The 23,193-nt window shown below is 35.4% G+C and overlaps 1 protein-coding gene across 1 annotated transcript; it reads right to left on the reverse strand.

The window, feature by feature from the left end:
* Positions 1 to 3,613: 3,613 nt before the first annotated feature.
* Positions 3,614 to 11,141, reverse strand: LOC142354251 (uncharacterized). The gene is made up of 4 exons (XM_075406510.1): positions 10,865 to 11,141; positions 8,107 to 8,252; positions 5,032 to 5,159; positions 3,614 to 4,155 (listed from the first exon to the last, which is right to left on the reverse strand). The coding sequence occupies exons 1-4, from the start codon at positions 11,038 to 11,040 to the stop codon at positions 3,856 to 3,858; spliced, it is 750 nt and encodes a 249-aa protein (XP_075262625.1). The 5' UTR covers positions 11,041 to 11,141; the 3' UTR covers positions 3,614 to 3,855.
* Between the last annotated feature and the right edge of the window lie 12,052 nt (positions 11,142 to 23,193).

Here is a 23,193-nt window from a genome sequence, read left to right on the forward strand (position 1 = left end):
ATTTGGCTAACTTTATCTTATCTTAATTAAATTAACTTTTAGAACTTAAGTAAACACCATAAGTCATTCTGACTGATTGATACATCCGCAGGAGGGGTTCCCTTCACTAAACAAACAGATTAACGTCAAAGTCCGCGGTCCTTATCGCTCTTATTTGCACACACAAATTTGGCGCCAAGTCAATTTCGTTGCTTTTGTTATTCAAAAACTATTGGTCTCCATGTGTAAATATACCGCTAATTCATGCTCGCTAAAGCTAAAACAATGGCTTGGTATGCTTTTCCCAGCATTCCGTGCAAATCCCCATACAAAAATTAGTCAAAAACCAAAATTTCCCAAAAGCCCAAAAATTTGACCTCTAGAGGTCATTTAGAGGTCAATAGTCGAAGATGAAGGGTCAACTTGGTAAAAATAACTATTGGCGCGGGAAGTCTTTCCATAGTTACACCTACCCACCAATTTTTATGACCTAACTCCTAATAGAACACGAGCAATGACCGCGCACACTTTTCATCGACCTCCCGGATGACCCCAAATTTCAAAACTTAATAACTTGCGAAGTAGTGGTGAAAACGTCTCCGGGTAAAGTTTTCTAGTAACTATAGGGTGCCACCAATTTGCCTGCCAAGTTTCATGACCAACGGTTCAGCCGTTGCGAGTCGTTTGCAATTTGAAAATTTTTAACGAGTCGTGGGTGCGGAGACCCGAAATATCCGAGTTCGTCAAAATTGACCGGGGTGGTTATTTTTTGTCACTAAATGTCTCAGGTTATCATATTAAAACCATTTCAAAGTCATTCGGCAGCTCAAAAAGGCCAATTTCCGGTTTTCGGCACTCGGGTCGTCCCGAAGCACCGACTTCCGGTCGGAATCTGGGATTGAAAATATCACCAATCGAAAGCCCTTGAAAAGTTACACTAACCGTCCAAAAATCATATGGCTACTACCAATACTCCACGAGCAATTCAAATTTTACGTTCCGCAGCACGGGCGTGCGCTAGTTCCGTGCAGGTTGGTGTGGGGTCAAATCCGACCTCAAAATCGGATTCCCCGTACCCAAATTAGTCTATCCCCCAATTTTCAGGTCAATCCGATTTCAACTTTTTGAGAAATTGCTATTTCAATTTAAGTGTTAACTACTTTTCCGCTAAAACTGCATTTTCATATTAAAAATCATAATTATGCTTCCTAGACTCGTCCCAAGATCACTCAGTACATTAATTCACACGTAAACCTAGTTTCGACTGGTTAATAAAGTTATTTCTTACTTAAAAGTTCATCTTTCCACTTAAAATATCGAAAACCTTCAAATCACCCCACTTCCGGTGTTAATAGCTCGGGGTTGGGTAGTCGGATTGGCCCAAAAGCTATATCAGCCTGAGAGGATCATTGGGTGTACCTCACATTAAAATTTCATAAGCGTCCGCTTAATATAACTCCCACAGTCGCAGGGCACCAAGTTCGGCTACCCCCCTTATCTTTGTCACTTCAAAATAGCACATTTGTTTACTTAAAGCACACAGAACGTGATCAACTTAATTTATTTCACCCTTAGTTACTTTCATTTGAGCCTGACTTTATATTTTAGATTAAATGGACAGCAGAAAATATTTTGAAGTCGTGCATTTTTTGCAATCAGGTCTTTTCCCTCGAAAAAGCACTAAAACTACCAGACATTCATTGCGACGCCGGAGCAGGAAATAATTCACTAAAGATGGTCGACTTTATCTCATTGTTTCCAATTTGGAGGTTCTACACAGGGGAAATGCTCGTATTAAATTATTAGAGCTACACCGAGAAAGTGGACATCCCGCGGGAAGAAATTTGGAGAAAATTGCAAAAAATAATTATTCCGCACTTGATATTAGAGAGTTGTGCACTGCAATATCACGAGAATGTTCAATTTGTAACGACAAAGTGCTTTATAAATACCGCAAAGGTCCAATGAATCTTGTGTCAGAAAATGTGCTCGATCGGATATGTCGTGAAACTGGCCTAATAAAATACAGAAGACACTGCTACGAGCTATTTGTAAGGTAAGTCCAGTACTTTTATTAAAAACCGTGACAACACACGTTTTCTGTAACTCTGATTACTTTCAGCCAGTCGGATTTCGATACTGCATTTTATGATCCAGTTACGTTAGATACTGCTCATTCGAAATACAATTGTGTCAGCGCATGTTTATCTACTATTATCACTGGTAATCGTTCACAAGCTGGTGAAATAGAGAAAATTTTTATAAAACTACGCAATGGGCCCAATAAGCATCTGTACACGTTATCTGGTAAAGTGGTTTTGTCTAGAGGGATTGGGGACATTGAATTTATTACCACAACAGACTTACGACTCTTTGCTCGGCAATATCGGATTAATATTTTTGTGTATTATAACTCTGGCGATGGCGAGCAACCTTTTTATCTGGGTCTAAATGGTACAAGACACGGCGTACGTTATGGGGGAATATTCTTGAAATCTCAAATTGTGGAAGGGGTGCCTCATTGCCTTATTGTGTGGCGCTGCAAACCGAAAGAAATTCTCAAAAGGTAAATTTTCCAATTATATGAATACTTTTCATAATCCCCACTGTCCTTTAGTTCTCACTTTCTATATTTTTCTCTTCCTCAATCATGCGGAGGAAGGCTTCTTTCATTTTGGGGTCTTCAGTTCCCCCTGTAACAGTCTCTTTTGCTGCTCTTGCCGCCATTCTTTTAGTGTTTTTCTTTGACACTTTCTTTTTCTTTTTTGGTTTCAGCCCCACTTCAACCAAAGCTTGTTTCCCCGAGGATGATGGCTCAAATAGCGAGGCAGGCGGTGAAGGTGGGGGAACAATTTCGCTGTCGGGAGATCCTCTGGTCCTGTCCTGATCTCGGTTAGGCGACAATTTCAACTTTTTTATAATTCTCCTTGTATTCTTTGTCCTTGCCATTTTAATTAACTTATTACAATACTTCAATTTTATGACCCTTATTTCCGTTATTCACATTCATTGTTGACTATTTAACTCATCAATCTAATATGACAGCCTTTCACTATTCAAACTCAACCAATTTGTTATGCCTTTATCCGGTTTGTAACTTTGCTTACTTGTGTGCATATTTGTTTTAATGAGAACTTGGGGCACCATGTGTTTGCTTTCAAGAGAGTACTTAAATTTGTTCAATTTAGCTTTGGTGTTATTAACTTAATTAGATTGTCCTAATTGCGAGCTTTCCAACAAGCCTACATACAAGTAAGTTCGTACTCGTTGCTCTTATTTTAATCCGCATTTAATTTGCATGCGCGCTACATTAACCATATGTTAAAACATAAGTTATCAATTTTGTTTTCTGTAGCGACAACATGAGAAATTGGTATGAATTTTACATTGATTCTGTTATATCTTTATCGTATACAACTCAGCTCTTTTCGTTTCTCAATTTTAGTACGTTCAGAAACACAATTTTTTTGTTTTAGTTATGGCTATTTGTTCAAAAGTGTTACCCAATTTTTGAGAACAAAGGTTAGAACAATAAGAGCCTAATTTGACTAATTTTGCCGTATTTATCCAAGTTGTAACCAAAAGCTGTTAACTTCCTGAAGTTCTCAGTGAAAAAAAATTGTAGGTTGGGAATAAATTTAATCTAAACAACCGATTATCTATGTCTAAAACGCATCTAAAATTTGTACTAATTATTTAAAAATTAAACTTTGGTAAATTAATTAGTGTGTTTCAAACTCAAATTTCAGTCAGTTGTTCTGGCTAATTTCATCACGCAGCTAAGGCAGAGGTCACTCAGGTCAAAATTCCAAGGTCATAAGGTCAGCAGCAAATTCGTCTACAAATATCATGTCTGATTTTGTAAGAGTTTCGGGGCTAAAGACCGGTGCTAAGTCCCCCAATTCCGCTGTAACCTGCGATGGAATGTCGTCGATTCGCTTCCCGATTTCCACAAATCCAGGGATGATCGTAACACATAATCATTTGCTTAAACCACTGGAATTGGGTAATGGGGTGGGTTGGAATTTCCGCCCTTTGGATGACGGTGTATTCGCCCCAAAAGATTCGCGGGAATATGAAGTTATCGCCGACGGTTCTGCCTACGATTTTAAGATCACCGATGCCGAAGCCAACTTCTGTAATCATGTTTGCACACAGTTCTGGGATAAACACGGCCTGAATAAATATAACAAATTTTGCGCATAATCTGTTTCAGCTTTTTTAAAGTTTTTTTTATAAGTCCAAAATTTGTAATACTTAGTTTATTGCTGACATGGTTCAAATTCAAATCAACAGTCTACTAATTGAGTTTACTGCCCCCCCCCTCCCCTCCCCTCCTGTTCTTTAATTACACCAATTGCTTTCGTCTTTTTTCTTCACTCAGGCAGTTTGTTCAACTCCCCTATCATTGGGTGAGTCGAGAAGAATCAATTATTAAATTAATTCCCCTCCCATCCGTTTCAATTACGGACCAAAAATTTCAATGTACAACTCAAGATAAAAAGTGCCCCGGTCGACCAAAATAAAATAATCTTAAAAATGCTATCTGACGCCACTCCGAAAAGAAACAGCTTTTTTGCGCTCTCTTCAGTTTGGTAAATAATTGTGATGCTTATCGTTTTGTTTATCCTATTGTAACAAATCAAACTCAATTGAACTCTTGTAAAAAAAACTTAAAAATCATAAAATGCCATATACGAATTTTATGGAAACTTACTAACTCTGTTACGGTCACAAGAAAATTGAAGCTGGGCTGATAATCAGACCAAACAAAAATTTACAGTTTTAGAACACCTTCATGATCATGAAATGCCTAAATTCTATAGTTCACATTTATGGTAATTTAGTTACCATGAAACGCAATAAAAAGCGCTTGGTAATCCAAAATCTGCATCTCAAAACGACTGAGTTCTTCAATGGATAGAACATATAATATTAAGTTCATCTGATAATCATGACCATGCAATGCATCTAAGTATTTAACCCAACTATTATAGTTTTCAATTTGTATAATTCATTAAAAAAAAAACAAAAAAAAAGATGATTATGTACCTTGATCCAGTTGACGTGTTTGTGTTCGAGAGAGTAATCTTTTATCCTATCTAGGTACTCCCTAGGAGATAGTCCTTTATGTTGGCCCTGGAACAGGTACACGTTTGCTTGCACGTCACAACACCCGCCTGAAATATCAACTCATCCTCAATCAAATAATTATTTCTCCGTTCTTTGTCTTTTCACCCCGGGTCATTAGAAACCCTATACAATTTCGCCCAAAATTAGCAGTTGCCATTACAAGCAGGTGTCTTCGTAATTAAGCGGATAGTGTAATCCCATCTTCGCTTGTGACAGTAAAGGGTACGTTGACAAAGGAACCATAATATTAATTCGCAATTATTATATATCTTCGTCCTCAGACGCAATTTTCCACAAATTAGAGCACTTTTAATGTAAATTTAATGGCTAGTTTTTACACTTTTGAAGCTATTGTCGTAGAAATTTTGGTGCTTCTCTTCAAATAGGTTTTTCTACAAGAGTTTTTGTGAAATCTCTTTTAGCCCGTCTCCACAAATTATAGCGCAGCCATTTGATGTTGGTTAACGCTCATGAATCAAATAATTTTTCACAGTTGGTTGAAACTCATAGCAAAAAGAGTTTCGTTCCTGCACGATTGAAGAAGAGCTTTACGGGACCACAGACATTTCCGAAAAAAATCCGGAAAAAATATAAAGCCACTAAGCTTGGGGGGCAAAAACAGAATAGATCCAAAATTCCAAATTAGTTTTCATCAGTGGATCCGAATAGATGAGGACAGTTGCTTCGTAAAGACTTGAGCGTCGTTTGTTTATGTTTGTTTATCTATCTGGGACTCTAATCTAGTTTATTTGAGTCGAATTAACAGAATTTGGTAATTATTAATTGTTTCACTAATTGTGCTTTGCTGCAGTTGCCATACTTTTCCTTTCTACAAACAAAAATTCAGACAATAATCATTTCTTGTTTGGAGAAAAGAGCTATTATTTAGGTGATCAAAAACAAAAACGATACATTTTTTCAGGGCAGGCTGATTAAAAACTGGAAATAAACCTTTTATGCAATAGAACTTAGTCTCATTTGCAGAATGCAATTCAAAATAGATTCCATAACAAATACGATTTTTTTATTTAAAAAAGAAATTATAATTCGACAATTTTTTGTTTAAGGTTTACTGAATTTATAGCGGAACAGCATGAGCACTATAGATCAGAACCTATTAACGTCGGACGAAATTCTTTGAAAACATTCCAAAATAATATTTTTCACTCGATCCGAATAGAATAGATGAGGACAGTTTCACAAAGCCTCCAGCGTGGTTTTATCTGTTCTTTACCTATCTTAGACACTTCCTAGCTTACTTCAATTGAACTAAAAAAGTTGGTTATTGTTTATGATCAATGAGGTGTTGTTCGTTCTCGCAGCTCTAGTTTTACTTTGCGTTTTGTTTCTAAATTTAAATTTCTGTCGCCCACAGTTTTCTAGTGGCGTTTCTTCAGTTACAGAGGATCTTTAGGAAAAAAAGTTTTTCCTTACACCTAAAACATGCACTAAGCACATTTTTCTAGTTAAAAGAAAACAGCAATTATTTAGTTGACCTAAAACAGAAAAGTTGTTTGAAAAATCTTTGAAGCGCGCTGATAATAAACTTAATTAAACATAAATACACAAGAGATTCTAATCACGCATACTGAATGCATGCTTCAAAAAAGGAAGAAAAGGTTCATTCAACATATGTTTGATCAGAAATCAAAGGAATTTTTCTTTAAAAATTATTTTACAACAAAAATTTATATTACAGACTAACTGAACTTATAGAGAAACAGCATAAGCAACTAGATCAGAATTGACTAACTGATCGAATTGCTGCAAAACTACTCGAAATTGAAAGACTGCAATCGATCCGAGTAGATGAGGAATCTCGTTTCCCAAAGCTTTCAATGTGTTTTTATAAACAGACGAAACTTATAAATGGAACTTTTGTTTTCTGACCTAAAAAAACTATTCACAAAAATAATTATTCTTGATTCGATCGAGGTAGATGAGAATTTTCTTTCGCATTCTTTTATCTTGTTCTTTACCAATCTTTTACCAAACTTCTCTAGTTTACTTTAATCAAACAAACAAAATGTGGTAACTGTTTTCGAAAAACTATGGTTGGCCTTAGCGGCTGTACTTCTATTTTATGTTTTGTTTTCAATTTGAAGTTACAGTCGTCCAACGTTTTCGGCGCGAGTTCTTCAATTACGGACGAGAGTTATGAATGCATTTTTTTAATGCACAAAATATCTATGCATAAATTTTTTTTCTGATTTGGAGAAAAGAGCAATTATTTATTTGACTTAAACGAAAAATTTTAATTTTTTTTTAAAACGAGCTGAAAAAACATTTAGGTTAAAAATATTATGCATGAGATTCTAATCACGCATCTTGATTCTAATCAAACATTTTTAGGTGTTCCTTACCTTTCTTGGTCTCGATTCTAATTTATTTCAATCGAAATAACAAATTTTATTGTTTTTTGTCCATAGAGTGTGGTTTCCTTAAGCGGCTGTACTTTTCGTGTATGATTTGTATCTAAATTGAAATCTCAATTGTGCACTGTTTTCCAACGCCGCTGTCTTCATTTACAGATGAGACTTATGAGCGGAACTTTATATTTTCTGACACAAAAGATACCCACAATAATTTTAGTTAAAATAAAGTCACAATAGTTGAATTTTTTTAGGACAAACTGATTAAAACCTTAATTCTACATTTATATGCAAGAGAACCTAATTACATATATTTAAAGGATAAATCAAAACGTATAAAGATTACCAATCAAAAAATATGTTAGAGGAATACATAGGGGTCTTTTTTTAAAAAAAAAGTTGTGTTACAGCTTTACTGAATTTATTTTGTAACAGAATATTTATTTGAGAACTATGACGAATTTTTGTCTTTTGTTCACTAATATTCTATGCTGCTTCTCTAGAAAAATAAAGTTCGGCAGGTGGAAATTAATGGGAAGAAATTTCACTTAAAAAGACCAACAGAACACTAAAAAGGTTGCTACAAACTTTGTTTTATAAAAAAATTGAATAAATAACAAACCTTTGGTGATAGGGTTCAAAGAGTACCAACTAAGTGTGTCAAACTCCAATCTGAGAAGAGCCTTGAATACATCAATATCTGTTTCTTGAGGCAATCTGTTCGTCTGTGTGTCAGAGAATTCCATTCCAAGAAGGCAGTAATTTTTCCTAAAATAAATTTGATCAATCGACAATTCTGGTTAAAAAAAATGAAAAAAAAATCGGTACTAAGTTTCATTTTTTTGTACATTTTTGTGGCAAGGAAAAATCCAAAACTGTGAAAAGCACATATAAGGTTACAAGATTCATGGTGCTAAGATTATAATTTCTAGACAATCATGTTGGGGCACAAGAAATTTATTTTTTTTCCTCCAAATATTTTAGATAGGTAAAATCAAACTATTTAGACAAAAATTGAAGTACAAGACAGAATGAATAATTTGAATAATTTAACCAACATTTCCGCGTGCTATTTCTCACTTAAGTTCAGCTCCGGTATATTTTTTCATAATTTTTATAGTGAAATTTTCCGTGCCGAAAAGACGTCTAACCTGATTGAAAATCATTTCGAGCGCACACATTTTGAGCTTAGCGCACCAGGAATAGATCCAAATAACTATTTGAGAGCTGGAAAGAGCTTAATTTGCTCGAGGAGAGGACTTCAGCCTTGACCAACGTGATATTCAACAACCTGAGAGGGCACTTCAAATTGGACTACCCTTATTTTAACTCTTGTCACCCTTGAATCAATCAATCGCGTCACGTTTGTGAAGGACATCTAATGGATATGGAATAAATCAATAAATTGGTTCTCAGAATCCAAGTATATGTTATTGATTTCTTACAAACCCCTCACTCAGAACTGAGAGGTCATCAATAGGCTTCAAAGAAGCGTAGTCAAGTGATGCCTTGGAGCAATTTCAAGATACTTAGCAAAAATGACCTGTTCCAAATTACCAATCTATCTGGTTCCAACAAATAGCGTTCATTAGTGCAAAAAGCAAAAAAAAATACAATAGAAAAAAAATAGGTGTAGAAAAAAGTATTAAACTACAATCAATCAGGGCAATTGATAAGCATAAACATGTTTCCAAAAATCCTTCCTTAAAGTAAAATCAAATTTTTTCTGATGGTCTGCTGACTTTTTTGTAATGCAGTCAAACCATCAGTAAAACCATTTCTACAACACCAATTACCCAGGTTGAAGATAAATTCTCAAAATTTGCAAAAATCTCTTTAATTAGAGCTGAAAAAATGCACTGAATAAAATACAGTTTTTTATGAAACCTGGCTAATTTAGCAATGAGGGCGTTGAATATGATCAGTTTAAATAAGACCACGGTATCAGCATTTATAAAATGTCGTGTTGTTAGGAAATTTTGCTGTGAATACGGTAAGTCTACAAAACTTTTCTTAAAACGTAACGAGCAGATAGGGAAAACAACCGTACTATTTGAACATTTGGACTAACTTGACAATTGACCAAGGCTCGCGCATCTTAGGCATCTTACGCCACTGCAGCCCACAAAGAAGTGTAAACACTGCGTTGACAAATGCCCACCAGTTTGGATGTTAAATCGTTAAAAAAAAATTGATGCGCGACAGCGCGAAAAACTTGGAGCATCCTTGGTACTGTTCCTCCAGAAAAAAATTGGACTACAGTAAACTATCCCTAACTCTATCAGGATTGTGTGATCACCAATGCCAAGACCAGTATAAACTATCATATGATGGTTCTGTTTTTACTCTGAAGAACTTGGTTCAAAAATAACCTGGCAAAGCCAAAAAAGACGGCAATGTTTCTTAGGGTATTTACAATTCAGCACGACTAAAAATTCCAAATTTTTCTGCATAAAACGATCTAAGAAGCTCTCAAAAAACTCTTCAGGGTCTCAAAAAAGTTTCGCTTCTGAAAGAGAATCAGTTCAACTTCTCTTATTGTCTGTTCGAAATGCTGGAGCATGCTTGTCTACTCCCCCATCCAGCTCTGTGGGCTCAAATGGCACCCAAAGAGTTAAAATTTAGTGCAAATGCCCGTTCTGTAAAACAGGACTTCCTGACAGCTCTGGTGATCATGTCATTGCGTGTCACGGGCGAGTAGACGCTATTTAATCACACGACAGGATTCGAGATAAAATAGTACTTGCTTGCTCATCTGCTAACCCTTCACAAGCAGTGGAAAAGAAGAATCTTATACCAGATGGTCAATCACACCCCGGACATATCTTTGTCCCCAGTTGGAAGGCAGGAAAGCGTGCTTTTTTGTAACTGTTACTTCGGCGCCGCAATCTAACTGATCTAACCTTCTCTCTAATACGGCTACAACGCAGAGTGCGCACTTGATGCAGCAGATGAACGAAAATTTGCCGCCACGAAGACACTTGCTTTCAAATGGTGATCACATTTGTCGCTCTTGCTATCGAATTCTTTGTTGGTTTGTTGGAATATCAAAAAAAAAACACTCAAGCGATTTGCTGTGTAAAGTTACCATCTCTCTTTCCAAGCGCAGGGAGCTTTCGTTCTGGAATTTCATTAAATCCTTATCAATCACCGCTATTCGGGAACCAGCGACAATGCTACTAGAAGGACAATCATATGTTAGGTCAATATATCACAGCAATTGGCTGTCTCAAAATTCATTAAACTCTTTAACAACTCAAAGCGCTATCGAATTGTTTAGCGAAGCTGTGAATTGAATTGAATTTCCCTTTCACTAAAAAAATCTTTTATTTAATTTTGAGTTGCGGTTGATCCTCGATTCGAGGACCCGTGGCTCTTACCCAAGTGCCTTGCAAGATTTGGAGTAGGGCGAATGATCAGATGGCAGGACAAACTTCAGTGACTCCCAATCACGAGGGGAACTTGCACGACTTGACGAGGCATCGCTGCTCCACGCCCCAGAACCCGATACCCCTGATATCAGGTACAAAAATGAAACAATTACGATTTCAATCATATTTTAAGTCGTTTGATATTTTGATTTATTCTGATGAAATTTACCCAATTAGTACGTACAAATTTATATTAAAATATTCAGTCGCAAATCCAGATATTGCTCGAAACTGGCACTGTGCCAAAAATGAATCCGGGCTTTTATTTGTCACTGTTTACGGTACCACAAAATAAACAATTTGGATGCCAGAAACATTCAGTTTTGTTTACATCCTGAATATGAAATTGTTTGCAGATATCGTAGGAATTGTTTGTTCGGACGGGTCATATGACATTATTTGAGTTCATGGTTTAATAGGTTATAAAAATGGTGCCTTGACATTTAGAAACCAAATATGACACACCGGCACAGTTGGAATTTTGTCAATTTTAGCTGATGGTTATGGTTGGTTAGCAAACTTATTACTTCCTTTACAACTAAGTGTAGTCTATTTTCAAGTTCAACCCTCAAAATGAGCCTTGGGCGAATAAATACGTTATTGTTTGGTTTATAAGTACCCAAAGTTGTCAAAAATTTAACCAAGTTTACTACTGTTAATCTCAAAATAGCAATCTAAAGTAAAGAACAATTTTTCGTAAGACAATTGAAAGTAGCATTTTTATTGTTTCAGCTGAAATCAAGAAAGCTCACTTTACAGAAACATAAACCGATTATCGTCCGATGAATTGATCTCGAACGACAGGCATGACGAAATTCAATTTTGGGGGTGTAGCAGAGGAAATTTAGCATCCGAACATTGATTTACAACAAACTTAGATTTCTGTTGGATAATTTGCTTCTAAATTGTTAGAGAAACAGTTAATGATATAAAAGCAAATTGGGATATTTTCCGTCTATCCCCCCCCTCAGTTTAATGGTTAAATATTATTTGCACCCCCCCCCCCCCCGACGCACGTGCCATATTTTTACATGAATTACTCTGTAATGACACGTGCTCTGTAACTGGGGGTGCATAACGTCATAACGTACTGGGGGGGGGGGGGGGGGGGCACAAACGGAAAGATTCGCAAATTGATTAGGATGACTATTTCTGAACGGCGTGAGCAGCACAATAATGTACTATTATATGTTTAGACAGTATATGCGAAAATTCTTCAAGTGCTCAGTCATTTTAGCGTTCTCAGCAACCGAAGTGAAAAAAAAAATCACACAATTTTACGCGCAAAAGTTATAACGCATAACAATTGTAAGTCAAATTTCAGCTTTGGATTATTTTGTTAAAATTGAAAGAATATTAAAAAAAACGACTTATGGTGGAAAAATTGATTTTGAACGTTTCAAAGGGGTCGATTCGATAGTAGCCTTCTTAATATGGGGAGGGGTGGTTAAATAGTAGCCGTCCAATAGCTATACTAAATATTTTCAAATGAGCGATCTGTTCTGCCTCTCCCCCATCTTACGTCCAGGCATATAACGTCTACACCTCGTGAGAATAATTTATAAAAGGACGCGGTCCGAAACAGAAGAGATCCAATTTGTCTGGTTAGATCTTTCAGAGGCCACTATAGAAAACATGAAGTTGCTATCGGCAGGTTATACAATTGACTTTTAGAGTTAAACTATCTCCAACTTAGCTTGGCTAATTTAACAAATTAAGAAGCTTGTGAATGAAAATGTGATTCAGCAAAAGTTGGGAAATCAAATATAAAAAACGTCACTCGAAAAGTCGAGCAGACAAAATTTTTTTCAAAAAGGTATACTATTCACTGCAATAAGTATAAATTTTGTTCGAGACCAAAAAAATTGGTTATGTTAGGTTATATAATTTTATCAATCCTTTTTACAAACCTGAAATTTAATTAAATTCCAATTCCAGTAAACAGTATCATCAAATGCGAATCAATACAGAGCACTTTTTCTTGTCATTGGTCGCTTCTAGATATAATACGCACACCGCGAAAAAAAATAAAGGAAATTTTGGAACCTTTCTTCTATTTCTCGGCAGGGGAAGATTTGCGGGCAGGAGAGGCCCAGTAGAGCAGAACCCTACCACATACCAGAGATAATCAATGGACAATAACCGATGAAGTTTGCCATTTTTACACTTGTAGTTTTATTCAAACCAAGATTAATTTGCCAATCAAATTAAAAAGCATTCGGCTCTATTTACAAAACTTCTTTAAATGATCTTCCTATCCAATGTCTCCTCGATCATTCGTTTCACAAACCACCAAACGAGGGGCCAGAAAAAATAATTCAGATAAAGGTCAAGCTAAGAAATTGGGCAAGACACATGACTAGAATAATTGCTACATAAATCGTGCAAGAGCAACTAAAAACGCATACAAAATAATGATCTATTCTAAGTTGCTTTTACATTGTCATCATTACTGCTCTAGCCTTTTATGCCAATTTCGATCGCCTGAAATGTTAATTTAAACCAACTTTGAAAAAGCAAAAACTGTCTAACGTCGATCGAATTGTTCCCGAACAACCATCGGAGCAATGAAGTGAGTTTGCCTCAGTAAAAGGTCAACAACTTATTTTTCACAATCATTCATGAACGCATTTATAGCCTTAGCGCTAGCAACAGACCTAATTTTTAAATGAGAGCAATATAGACCGCGCAAAATCATGAAGCCACAATTGAAAAAATTCACTCAAGAAGTCAAATCAATCAAGCCAGCGAAAGAATATTGATTTAAAAAATGGAATGGCTGGTGGGTAAGTCTTTTGTGTCTGAAAAACTAAAAAACATAACAAGACCAGTTCTCACACAGTGCAAAGAATTTTCATTGACTGAAAAAAGTAGACCTAGAATAGACAAAAAGGATTGAGAAAAACGCTTAGAGAAAAATCTGACAAAATATTGAAAAATTGCAAAATTTGGAGTCAAATTGCCGCATGTGCATAAAAAAAACAAAATCCAGAAAGCGAATTTTTGTTCAAACCCTATGTTCTCAATCAAAATTCAAGTGAAATAAATTGCACACCACAAAACACCTCACTCCACTTCCTGTTTCGTTGTGACCAAAATCATTTCTCCAATTTGACATCTAAAATTTTAAAAAAATGTGGGAGCTGATCTTATCAAGAAACAAAGAGGGGCGAATACCGGGAAGAATACCTGAGGTACCTCCTAATTGCTTGTACAAAATATTTTAAATTAAACAGAAAAAATTGCCTTTGAAAATGACTGAAAACGCAGCTGACAAAATTCATTTTAAGTTGGGATCCCAAAAGAATTGCCGGAAATTATCTATAATACGCTAATATAGGTAGCTCGCAAAAAACTATTACCAAACGACCGAAAATATAACCCGTTCATAGAGAAAAAACAGAGGAAAGGGAAAGTTGATGAAGGATGAAATAAAATAACATAACCGACTAACGTCGGGTGAATTTCACTCGAAGGACCGGTGAGCGATTGGTTTCAGTAGTTGCCAGCTCGGGCTTACGCCTCCTGGTACTAAGGGGATTGACCAGTGTGTGTGTTGGGGGTCAAGAAATGGGGGTAGAGTAGGGAAGGCTATATGAGAAGGCGGTTGAAATATATGAGGAGGAGTTTGGACAATGGGAGTGTTGAGGGAGGTAGTGGGGTGTGATGGTGTGTAATGGGTTGGGGGTGGCGGCGGCGGGTGGTGGCTAATGGCGGGCGTAGGTGAATGAGGGGGTCAGACTTGTATGATTAAGAACCACTCTTCAGATCTTGAAATTGTCTTCACAAAACAGTTTCGATGAATCGCATACTTAGAGAGTAGTAAGGCGAAGTCAAATGAGTCAAACGAAAAATCGGTCGAGTGAAAGATATTTGTCTGGGTGGCATTAAAAAACACCACCCAGACAAATATAATTGCTAAAAATTTTATTTGAGAGCAATTACAAAAACACCACCACCACAGGACTAAGACAGCCAGAAAAAGCCGCCGTTGACGCGCTTGATGCCCATCGGGCTTGAGACAAAAAAAGAACTGACCGAAATTTTTGTTTTTAGCGTTCTATTTTGGCGTGCAGTCCTATCAAGCGTTCTATTTCGGCGTGCAGTTTCAGTTAGATTCCAAAGCTATTCTTAATTCAGCTTCTGAACTGAAAATGAATAAGCTTAACACTAATGTCAGCTAGCAATCGCTTTAATGAACTTTGATAACCTAATGCACTATTATTTAATGATAGGTCTCTATCGTTTTATCCAGTTTTTTATTTTGCTCTTACGACTTCATCTGTATTCACTACTTTGCGTAATTCAATGAGTGACAGAATTTGAAATCCATTCAGTTGAAACAGAGTGAGGTAAGTCACTAGGTAAAACGAAAAACGTGCTCAAAATGTAAAGCGAATTAAAAAAGACACAGCAAAACAAGTCCTAAAATACAATACAAAGAATTGAACGGAAAACTTAGAACTACAGCATCTGAAGAGCAGATCAATTGAACGATGGCAGCCGAAAATACAAAGGGATCCAAAATTGGAGAAACTAAATCCATCAAACAAATTTAACAAAAGTATAATCATTTAATCATTGGAGAAACTAAATCCATCAAACAAATTTAACAAAAGTATAATCATTTAATCATACAGCTCTTGAAGCTTTAATCCTGAAGCTCAAATTTCATCCTTTTAAATCTTCTAATTAAACCACGTATAAGCCTCGAAAGGGCATGGTATATTTCCGGCAACTGAAGATTGAAAAACTCGAGAAACGTGCCAAATACTTGAAAAACTTTAATGTTGCAAAATTTGTTCAAGGCTTCTAAATTTTGCGAAATTACTATAATCAAAACCATTTTTTTGCATGTGTCTCGATTCTTTCCAGTAACCCATCTGCAAGAAAAAATGTTAAATGAGCCCTTGAAGATCGATAAACTCAGAAAATGACAAAAAGTTCAGAAAATTAATAGAACTGCAACTTTTTTAATGTTGATACAATTCGTGACATTAATACCTTCAGATCCATTAAATTTTCTTCAGAAACTATCCAGGAACCTATATTCAAGCCTAGTTGAGCACCTATCTGTTTCTATTGATAACTATTCAGTAAAAAGTTATTAAAGCCTAGAGGAGGTTCACTGGGGCTGGAAATTCCAAAAAAAATCGAACATTTCCAAAGAAATAACAAGAAACTTGAAATTTGCAAATTTAATGAAAGAATGGTACATTTCGTGATTTTAAGGCGTCGAAAACTATTCCATTATTGCTAAAAACTTTCAAAAACCCTGCATATATATGCAAGTTCCATCAACAGATTTCAAAAACTCGTGATATCAAAATGTTTATAACAATTCCATTGACACTAGAAGAAATGCAATAACCTATTATCCAAGCATAGAGGAAGTATTTTGGCCCCGGGCAGCAAAAACTCAAAAAAGACGAATGATTTCAGAACGTAAAAATTACAAAATGTTGTATCTATTTGCATTTCTCTGTTTGCAGTATCCAAAACATAGCTCACAAAATGGTTATAAAAACTAATTGTCTTACAAAAGACCAAACATCAATTTAAAACTGGTCAAACAAAATCAAAAATTTCAAAAGGGAAGTATTTTGAATGACTACTGAAACCAGCTAAGGGCCACCAGTGACACTTGATGCCCGCTGTAAGTTTACCTGCTTATAAGGTCTTGAAAGCTCAAAGTCATGGAAAAAGGTGCAAAAACATCTTTAACAAAACATAGGACAGGTCCTGAAAAACAATCCAAAGAATTGACTTAACTAAAGACCTTATGGTGAAAGTTATACAGCAACATCAGTCTAAGAGAGTAAACAAAACCCTTGGCCCCATGCGCGAAAAAAAGAGCAAAAACATCCTAAAACAATTAGCCGATTTTTCCCAAGATTTAAGGCTTGAGGAATCCTTGAAAATAACAACAGTTACTGATAAGTTGAATCTATGCGTCCTTCGAATGAGTACGCATCACAACAAACTTGTGGGGATCAATGACAGACAAAGCAAAAGACAAAAAGTTGGCAAAAATCAAACTTCGAAAACCAGTGGCCCAAACTGAGAGAACCTCATAACTGCAACCTAAAAATTAAACAAAACATATCGTAAAACAATAAAAAAGATAAAATTCGTTTCGCTGAGACTAAAATTATGCCGCTGTCAAGGTCAATCAGAATTCATTGTTCTTCTGGAACCTAAGTAAACGGACAACAACAGAAATACTTTTAGACAGAAAAAAAATCAAACTTTAATTTCCAAAAAGCAGGTGCCATAATCTTAAAAACGACTGCTGTCACTCAAGCCACTAATCAGATTCACCTAGTTTTTATTAGCAACCGATGACAACTGCCATTAATGAGGTTAAGTGATAAAACAGTAATAAGTACAAGAAGTAGTAAGGAAAAGCGTACGGGTCAAAGAAACAGCAGTTAAAAAGTGAAACGATTAATTCGTTTATCTTAGGCATCCTTAGCAACCGATAGGACATGTCATTAAAGAGACTAAGAAGTAAGAAAACAATTTAAGCAATAAAAACCTATAACGTTTTGTGAAAATAATGAAAGTCAAAGCCATAGAAAGAATTAGCTTTGAGCCGAAACAATTAAATTGGTTGCAATAATTGATATTAGCAACCTATGGGACCTCTCCCTAATGAGATGAAACGATAAGACAAAAAGTACGACAAACACTCTCAAACCCGGAAAAATGAAAATATGTTCAGAATATAATGAAAGTCAAAGTCATAGAGAATTAGCTTTGAGCTGAAACAGTTAAATTGGTTACAATAATTGATATTAGCAACCTATGGGACCTGCCCCTAATTAGATTAAACGATAAGACAAAAAATACAATAAACACTCTCAAAACTAAAAAAAATCACTAAAATATGTTCAGAACAAATAGTGTCCAAGTCTAGAAAACCACTAGGCATAAACTCAAACACCTAATTAGGTTCATTCATGCTTCATTAGCAACCAATGATATTGTCATTAATAATACTAGGTGATAAGAAAACAGAGATTAAAAAATCGTAAACATCAAAAGCGTAAACTCAAGAGAAGAAACAGCACTCAAATTGCCTTACGTGAGAAACAAATCAATTTCAAAAACCTAAAATTGGTTCGAATACCAACTTCATTCAACTCTAAAGGTACTTTCAAAGAAATAACGCCTCAAACCTAATCGATTTTTTCGCTTGTTTTACAACTCCAGTGTGATAATCACCACCCTAATTTGACTTTTCACTGACGTGAAAAAGCCGAAAAAAGTGTGAACAGATCTTAAAAAAGACGGCACACCAATAAAGCCAAATACTTTGGATGTTAAAAAGACAGAGCACCATTATATTCTTTGGAGCATTATTGAAATCTTTGGAGCAAAAAAAAAGGGGAGCGACTAAATAATAGCCGCTGAGAGGCTGACGGCGGCTAGTAATAATTATTACAAATTTCTTTTGAGAGCAATTATTAAAATTCTTTATAGAATTAAACTTTGCCAGAATTAAATTTCTATTAAAATTTTGCCAGAACTAAAACGACCACCCAACCAATAATTCGCAGAGAAATACTAAACAGGAACTTTTTATTGCAAAGAAAAAAACAGAGAAAACTTGTCTAACTTATTGCAGTGGAAAGTGCTATGTCTAGCTTTCGTGTTGTCACCTTTAATAATAGCTATAGAATTGCTCTTACTTAAGAACGGATCAAGAAAAACTACAGCAAGAACCGAAAAACTCGAAGAAATGAGCACATAATTTTTAAAACATACCCGGCAGATTGCCGGAAAATAGCCGCCGTTGATTCCAATAAGCATGATTGGGATTGAAAGAATAGAAGACATAGAACAAGAAGATTTTTGTACAAAAAATTGTTCAAAACCGATTTCTTTTGATGTCATTTCGTAGTTGGACATACTTCTCTTTCTTAGAGAGAAGCTACAGGGGCTACTATCAATACCAATAAGCATTAGAGATGGTAACTAAGACTTATAGGAACGACGTTCAAATAGTGGGCATCTAAAATTGGGCTTTATGGGTTTATCCCGTTTCTATTTCTGACTTCAATTTTTTATACTGACTCTGTTCATTTTGAATTGCTTCGCTGAACAACTGATGTTCCAATTCACTTTTAGCAGAATGAGAGAAGAGCGAAACTAGCCTAGAGGAGTGAAAAAGATTTCACGCAAAATGTCGAAAAAGCGCCAAAATGGGTAAAGCGAAAAAACGTTCGACGAAGTAAAAAAAACATGGCAGGACAAGTCCTGACGTACAATTCAAAAAATTTTCATTGAATTAACAAACAACTAGACCTAGAACAGACAATGAATGAATTGGGAAAACCATTTCTAAAAAAAATCAGATGAAAGAAAAAAAAAATCAATGTCAAAATGCTTCTAGGGAGAAAAAAACCACTAGTGAGATACGTAACTTTGATTCTAACAAAAAAACTAGGTCCAGAATGAGCTGTGAATGGATTGGAAAAACTATTTAGAAAAAAATCCGATCCAAAAAATCGAAAAAACAGTAAAAATCAGAGTGAAATTGCCGCATGTGAACAAAAAACCACTACCGAGAAACCGAATTTTTGTTCAAACACCGTTTTCTCACTTTAAAATTAGAGCGAAAAAAATTCACGCCGCAAAACCACTCACTTTTTCGCTCCATTTCCTGTTTCGGCGTGACCAAAATCACCACTCCAATTTGACTTCAAAAATCATGAAAGTGTGTGAACAGATCTTAAAAACATAGCAGGACAAGTCCTGAAATACAATTCAAAATAACAAGAAACTTGAAATTTGCAAATTTAATGAAAGAATGGTACATTTCGTGATTTTAAAGCGTCGAAAACCATTCCATTATTGCTAAAAACTTTCAAAAACCCTGCATATATACGCAAGTTCCATCAACAGATTTCAAAAACTCGTGATATCAAAATGTTTATAACAATTCCATTGACACTAGAAGAAATGCAATAACCTATTATCCAAGCATAGAGGAAGTATTTTGGCCCCGGGCAGCAAAAACTCAAAAAAGACGAATGATTTCAGAACGTAAAAATTACAAAATGTTGTATCTATTTGCATTTCTCTGTTTGCAGTATCCAAAACATAGCTCACAAAATGGTTATAAAAACTAATTGTCTTACAAAAGACCAAACATCAATTTAAAACTGGTCAAACAAAATCAAAAATTTCAAATGGGAAGTATTTTGAATGACTACTGAAACCAGCTAAGGGCCACCAGTGACACTTGAAGCCCGCTGGAAGTTTACCTGCTTATAAGGTCTTGAAAGCTCAAAGTCATGGAAAAAGGTGCCAAAACATCTTTAAAAAAATAACATAGGACAGGTCCTGAAAAACAATCCAAAGAATTGACTCAACTAAAGACCTTATGGTGAAAGTTATACAGCAACATCAGTCTAAGAGAGTAAACAAAACCCGAAAAAAAGAGCAAAAACATCCTAAAACAATTAGCCGATTTTTCCCAAGATATAGTGCTTGAGGAATCCTTGAAAATAACAACAGTTACTGATAAGTTGAATCTATGCGTACTTCGAATGAGTACGCATCACAACAAACTTGTGGGGATCAATGACAGACAAAGCAAAAGACAAAAAGTTGGCAAAATCAAACTTCGAAAACCAGTGGCCCAAACTGAGAGAACCTCATAACTGCAACCTAAAAATTAAACAAAGCATATCGTAAAACATTAAAAGTGATAAAATTCTTTTCGCTGAGACTAAAATTATGCCGCTGTCAAGGTCAATCAGAATTTATTGTTCTTCTGGAACCTAAGTGAACGAACAACAACAGAAATACTTTTAGACAGAAAAAAAATCAAACTTTAATTTCCAAAAAGCAGGTGCCATAATCTTAAAAACGACTGCTGTCACTCAAGCCACTAATCAGATTCACCTAGTTTTTATTAGCAACCGATGACAACTGCCATTAATGAGATTAAGTGATAAAACAGTAATAAGTACAAGAAGTAGTAAGGAAAAGCGTACGGGTCAAAGAAACAGCAGTTAAAAAGTGAAACGATTAATTCGTTTATTTTAGGCATCCTTAGCCACCGATAGGACATGTCATTAAGAAGACTAAGAAGTAAGAAAACAATTTAAGCAATAAAAACCTATAACGTTTTGTGAAAATAATGAAAGTCAAAGCCATAGAAAGAATTAGCTTTGAGCCGAAACAATTAAATTGATTGCAATAATTGATATTAGCAACCTATGGGACCTCTCCCTAATGAGATGAAACGATAAGACAAAAAGTACGACAAACACTCTCAAACCCAGAAAAATGAAAATATGTTCAGAATATAATGAAAGTCAAAGTCATAGAGAATTAGCTTTGAGCTGGAACAGTTAAATTGGTTACAATAATTGATATTAGCAACCTATGGGACCTGCCCCTAATGAGATGAAACGATAAGACAAAAAGTACAATAAACACTCTCAAAACTCAAAAAAAAATCACTAAAATATGTTCAGAACAAATAGTGTCCAAGTCTAGAAAACCACTAGGCATAAACTCAAACACCTAATTAGGTTCATTCATGCTTCATTAGCAACCAATGATATTGTCATTAATAATACCAGGTGATAAGAAAACAGAGATTAAAAAATCGTAAATATCAAAAGCGTAAACTCAAGAGAAGAAACAGCAGTCAAATTACCGCACGTGAGAAAAAAATCAATTTCAAAAACCTAAAATTTGTTCGAATACCAACTTCATTCAACTCTAAAGGTACTTTCAAAAAAATAACGCCTCAAACCTAATCGCTTTTTTCGCTTGTTTTACAACTACAGTGTGATAATCACCACCCTAATTTGACTTTTCACTGAGGTGAAAAAACCGAAAAAAGTGTGAACAGATCTTAAAAAAGACGGCACACCAATAAAGCCAAATACTTTGGATGTTAAAAAGACAGTGCACCATTATATTCCAAAATTCTTTGGAGTAAAAAAAGGGGAGCGCCTAAATAATAGCCGCTGAGAGGCTGACGGCGGATAGTAATAATTACTACAAGTTTCTTTTGAGAGCAATTATTAAAATTCTTTACAGAATTAAATTTTGCCAGAACTAAAACGGCCATCCAACCAATAATTCGCAGAGAAATATTAAACAGGAATTTTTTATAGCAAAGAAAAAACCAGAGAAAACTTGTCTAACTTATTGCAGTGGAAAGTGCCATGTCTAGCTTTCGTGTTGTCACCTTTAATAATAGCTATAGAATTGCTCTTACTTAAGAACGGATCAAGAAAAACTACAGCAAGAACCGAAAAACTCGAAGAAATGAGCACATAATTTTTAAAACATACCCGGCAGATTGCCGGAAAATAGCCGCCGTTGATTCCAATAAGCATGATTGGGATTGAAAGAATAGAAGACATTGAAAAAGAAGATTTTTGTACAAAAAATTGTTTAAGTCCGATTTATTTTGATGGCATTTCGTAGTTGGACATACTTCTCTTTCTTAGAGAGAAGCTACAGGGGCTACTATCAATACCAATAAGCATTAGAGATGGTAACTAAGACTTATAGGAACGACGTTCAAATAGTGGGCATCTAAAATTGGGCTTTATGGGTTTATCCCGTTTCTATTTCTGACTTCAATTTTTTATACTGACTCTGTTCATTTTGAATTGCTTCGCTGAACAACTGATGTTCCAATTCACTTTTAGCAGAATGAGAGAAGAGCGAAACTAGCCTAGAGGAGTGAAAAAGATTTCACGCAAAATGTCGAAAAAGCGCCAAAATGGGTAAAGCGAAAAAACGTTCGACGAAGTAAAAAAAACATGGCAGGACAAGTCCTGACGTACAATTCAAAAAATTTTCATTGAATTAACAAACAACTAGACCTAGAACAGACAATGAATGAATTGGGAAAACCATTTCTAAAAAAAATCAGATGAAAGAAAAAAAAAATCAATGTCAAAATGCTTCTAGGGAGAAAAAAACCACTAGTGAGATACGTAACTTTGATTCTAACAAAAAAACTAGGTCCAGAATGAGCTGTGAATGGATTGGAAAAACTATTTAGAAAAAAATCCGATCCAAAAAATCGAAAAAACAGTAAAAATCAGAGTGAAATTGCCGCATGTGAACAAAAAACCACTACCGAGAAACCGAATTTTTGTTCAAACACCGTTTTCTCACTTTAAAATTAGAGCGAAAAAAATTCACGCCGCAAAACCACTCACTTTTTCGCTCCATTTCCTGTTTCGGCGTGACCAAAATCACCACTCCAATTTGACTTCAAAAATCATGAAAGT

The sequence above is a fragment of the Convolutriloba macropyga genome, chromosome 15 (assembly GCF_964194025.1).
Source record: "Convolutriloba macropyga chromosome 15, txConMacr16.3, whole genome shotgun sequence".
Classification (NCBI taxonomy): Eukaryota; Metazoa; Xenacoelomorpha; order Acoela; family Convolutidae; genus Convolutriloba; species Convolutriloba macropyga.

What these genes read in the sequence shown, in the direction of transcription:
- LOC142354251 (XM_075406510.1), bottom strand. Translation starts at nt 11,040, where the DNA reads ATGATTGAAATCGTAATTGTTTCATTTTTGTACCTGATATCAGGGGTA. An exon ending in AAATCTTGCAAGGCACTTGG is followed by an intron (nt 8,253 to 10,864) that starts GTAAGAGCCACG and finishes AATTTATTTTAG; the next exon opens with GAAAAATTACTGCCTTCTTG. An exon ending in TTTGAACCCTATCACCAAAG is followed by an intron (nt 5,160 to 8,106) that starts GTTTGTTATTTA and finishes TTGATATTTCAG; the next exon opens with GCGGGTGTTGTGACGTGCAA.